The sequence below is a fragment of the Lipotes vexillifer genome, unplaced genomic scaffold (assembly GCF_000442215.2).
Source record: "Lipotes vexillifer unplaced genomic scaffold, Lipotes_vexillifer_v1.1 scaffold1094, whole genome shotgun sequence".
Taxonomy (NCBI): Eukaryota; Metazoa; Chordata; class Mammalia; order Artiodactyla; family Lipotidae; genus Lipotes; species Lipotes vexillifer.
Window position 1 is genome coordinate 4755288 of NW_006792775.1, and position 3488 is coordinate 4758775.

The 3488-nt window shown below is 46.1% G+C and overlaps 1 protein-coding gene across 3 annotated transcripts in view; it reads left to right on the forward strand.

Annotated features, from left to right (window-relative positions):
- CPT1A (carnitine palmitoyltransferase 1A) overlaps positions 1-707 on the forward strand; it is a 57034-nt gene extending 56327 nt beyond the window's left edge. For 2 of the 3 annotated variants that reach the window (XM_007465979.1, XM_007465980.1), the window contains one exon: positions 578-664. In XM_007465979.1, coding sequence (XP_007466041.1) covers positions 578-664 — 87 coding nt within the window. Of the gene's footprint in view, positions 1-577 lie in introns of all 3 variants that reach the window. The other variant, XM_007465978.1, reaches the window with a different exon arrangement.
- Positions 708-3488: the final 2781 nt, after the last annotated feature.

Genomic DNA, 3488 nt, shown 5'->3' on the forward strand with positions numbered 1-3488 from the left:
TTTGCGGTACGCGGGCCTTTCACTGTTGTGGCCTCTCCCGTTGCGGAGCACAGGCTCCGGACGCACAGGCTCAGCAGCCATGGCTCACAGGCCCAGCCGCTCCGCGGCATGTGGGATCTTTCCGGACTGGGGCACAAACCCGTGTCCCCTGCATCGGCAGGCGGACTCTCAACCACTGCACCACCAGGGAAGCCCCAAACTACTCTTGATAAGTTGTTTTTACAAAGAAATAAAGCACCTTAGTTTTCAAAAACAAAACAAAACAAATATACACTACTATATATAAAATAGGTAAGCAACCAAGTCGTACTGTATAGCACAGGGAACTATATGCAGTGTCTTGTAATAACCTGTCATGGAAAAGAAAAAAAACACACACACAAACATGTTTGCTATCTTTGTTAACCCATAACGTCTCTCCAGACACTATAACTTAATGATTAAGTGACTAAGTCAAAGCTTAGAGAATTGGCAAAAAGGAATGTTAGTTCTTCGAGTCAGATTACAAGTGAAAAGGCTTGAAATGTGAGAATTTCCACGTTGTAACCTGTTTCTGTTTTTTGTTTTTAAATGAAAGGATTCTCATCGCTTCGGGAAGAACCTGAAACAAGCAATGATCGACATCGTGAGTTTGTTCGGGCTCAGCTCCAATTCCAAAAAGTAAATCCCTTAGCACTGCCGGGAAGGAAAATGAGCTCTTCGGATGAAAAACCAAATGAAAAATAGCTGTGAATCCTGATTGTAGTTCAGGATGAAAATTTGCTCTAAAAGACTCAGACGTTTCCTTTCCTTCGAGGGTTTGGTGTTTTTGCTTTTCTAGATGGCAGGCTCCACCCCATGAAGTGTAACCCTACTCCTTCCAAGCAGGTCCTAACCTGGGGGACATTGGATAAAGTCCCCCCTAAGGTCTTCCCATCCCCTGGTGTTTCTTAAGGGGTGAAACTGTCTTTGAGCGATTTATGGAATGAGTGGGGCTGTGACTTCATACGCGTTGGAAACGACCGACCCGGCACGCTTCCTCGGCGGCCACTGGACACTTGGTACTTATGGGCATTTAATTTTATCAGAGCGATGTAAACATTTGTTTCCTTCCGAGAGAAAAGCATTGTTTAAGCTGCAGATGTTAGCAGTTAATGGCCAACGCACATGCAATGCACTAACCAAGAAAAGCTGTGCTTTTGGAACCCATTCTGTCCCTGTGGTAACCCTGTCGCTGTCTAGTTTGGTCGTCTGCATTTGCCTCTCCATGTTTGAAGCATGTAGTATGTCTCATCTTTAGTTTTCCTGACCTTGCAAGTCTTCAAAACCCAGTGCCTTAAAAACAGAAGGCCCTAAATGTAAGGGAGACCGCACGAGAGATTTATTTTGTAAAGTCTTTAGGTGGAATTGTGGGTGTCTTACTCCTTCTCAACTTACTGGGTGGATAACCCTATGTAGGCATTTTACTGTGGTGTCCCTGTATCCCAGAAGGACCAGTTCCCTTACGAAGGCAGCTGTGCTGCATTCCCCCATCAGACTGCCTTCCTTATGCTTCCTCCTTAAGCTGCAAAAGAAGACGTGGGCGTGCCTCAGAGATGGGGAGCGAGGGATGTGGTGCTCGAAGATTATGTGTCTGGAGTACTCACTGAAAAAGCAAACATCCTACGTGCCTCAGGATTCCTGCTTACCCAAACTGGCAGCAGGGAGAACATGACATTTGCCACTGAGGAAGGAACAAAACTTGAGAAAAGCAAACCTCAGGGCAGTCAGGGTTGGGCATCCCAGCTGGTGAGAGAGGAGACCCACTCCCGTTTCCAGGGAGACGGAGGGAGATGGGTTATCGGTGACCTAGAATGTCGCAGGTGACAGGTGCTGGGTTTAACACAGCCTACCCTTCAGATGGGAGTGCCTTGATCGAGTGATTGACCAAAAAGCGATGAGGCGCTCAATCGTCTTCAGTATTTAATGTAAAAAGAACAGATCATGGAATGAAATAATACCCACTGCCTCTGGGCTGTAATGACAAGCTTAGCTGTCCATCCGTTAAAATCATGTATTTATTTTTCTGACCACTATGTTCTGGTGGGGCTCGCCTCTCTAAGAGTTCTGAACTCCACTGATTCGGTGACGAGGCCGAACCCTTGGAGCCAGAGGAAGGCGCTCGCTGCAGAGCACCTGCATATTTTATTCCTGTACATGTTGTGATGTAAAAACCCCACCTAAATGGGCCAAAGACTTTTTTTTTCTTTTAAAAGCAAGCAGAAATGAGAACAGACAAAAAAAGCAAAAAGGGACATCTAACCACCACAGCAACAAAAAGGCCCTGTTCATCTGTGTTATGTAGTCAAGGAGGCGTGAGGGGGTACAGCCCCTCTGCCTCAGCGAGGCGTAGCTTCCAGTCGAAGCCAGGGCCACTGAAATCATACACTGTTGACCACTGACCAGTGTGTATTATGATTCACGGGTGAATTCGAGCACAAACGTGTTAGCACTCAGACTTATTTGGGCTTGTCTCTCAGGTTTTAAGTGTTTCAAATGTAATCACTGCTAATCCGTGCAGTTATCAATGCAATTTTATATTCCCTAAAAGGAGGAAGAGTGGGTTTTTACTGTACATGTTGAAAGCAGGAGGTAGGAGTATGATGTATTTAATTGAATTTGGAATAAGCCAGTCTTAACGGAGCTGTGGTCTGAATTTGTTATCTTGAATTGGCCATTGCATGTAAATACAATATGCTTTTTTGGATAAATCTTAGAAATGCAGTATGAATGTTATCATTAATAAAAACATTAATCCCAGTCTACCACCGTATTGCTTTCTGTCTCTTTTGTTATACTGATAAGGAGGCTGTAGGTCAAGTACCAGGCTCAGGCACTTGGGACAAAGGTGACCGACCAAGATATGCAGAAAAGGCCTCGGGTTGGGCAGAGTGGACATCGCTCGATTCACACACCTGACAGAGAAGGGTGGCTGCTAAGAAGGGCTGTGGGTTTTGCTGTGATCATTTGTGCATCCTCACCCTTGCCCCAGGGCTTAGAACAGTGCCTGCCACATAATAGGTGCTCAATAAATACCTGTTAAATACATGAACTCTGTTTTCTCCACAGTTCTTATTGAACACCTACTGTATGCTTAGCTCTGTTCTAGGCACTGGGAATACAGCAGAGACCCCAAAAGGTTCTGGCTGTCGTGGAGATCAAATTTCATTGGGAGGAGGTTGAGAACCAAGGAAACCTCTCAAAGGATCTTAAGGGTTCCTGTGCTCTTGTGTGTGTGTGTGTGTGTGTGTGTGTATGCGGGGGGAGAGTAGCTGGCTCTGGGAGGAGGCTGATTTAGAAATGGGTTTGGGGGAATTCCCTGGTGGTCCAGTGGTTAGGACTCCTCCCTTCCTGTACAGGGGGCCCGGGTTCCATCCCTGGTCAGGGAACTAAGATCCAGCAAGATGCGTGGCCGGAAAAAAAAAAAAATGGGTTTGAGCTGAGGCCTGAATGACAAGACAGAGCCGGCC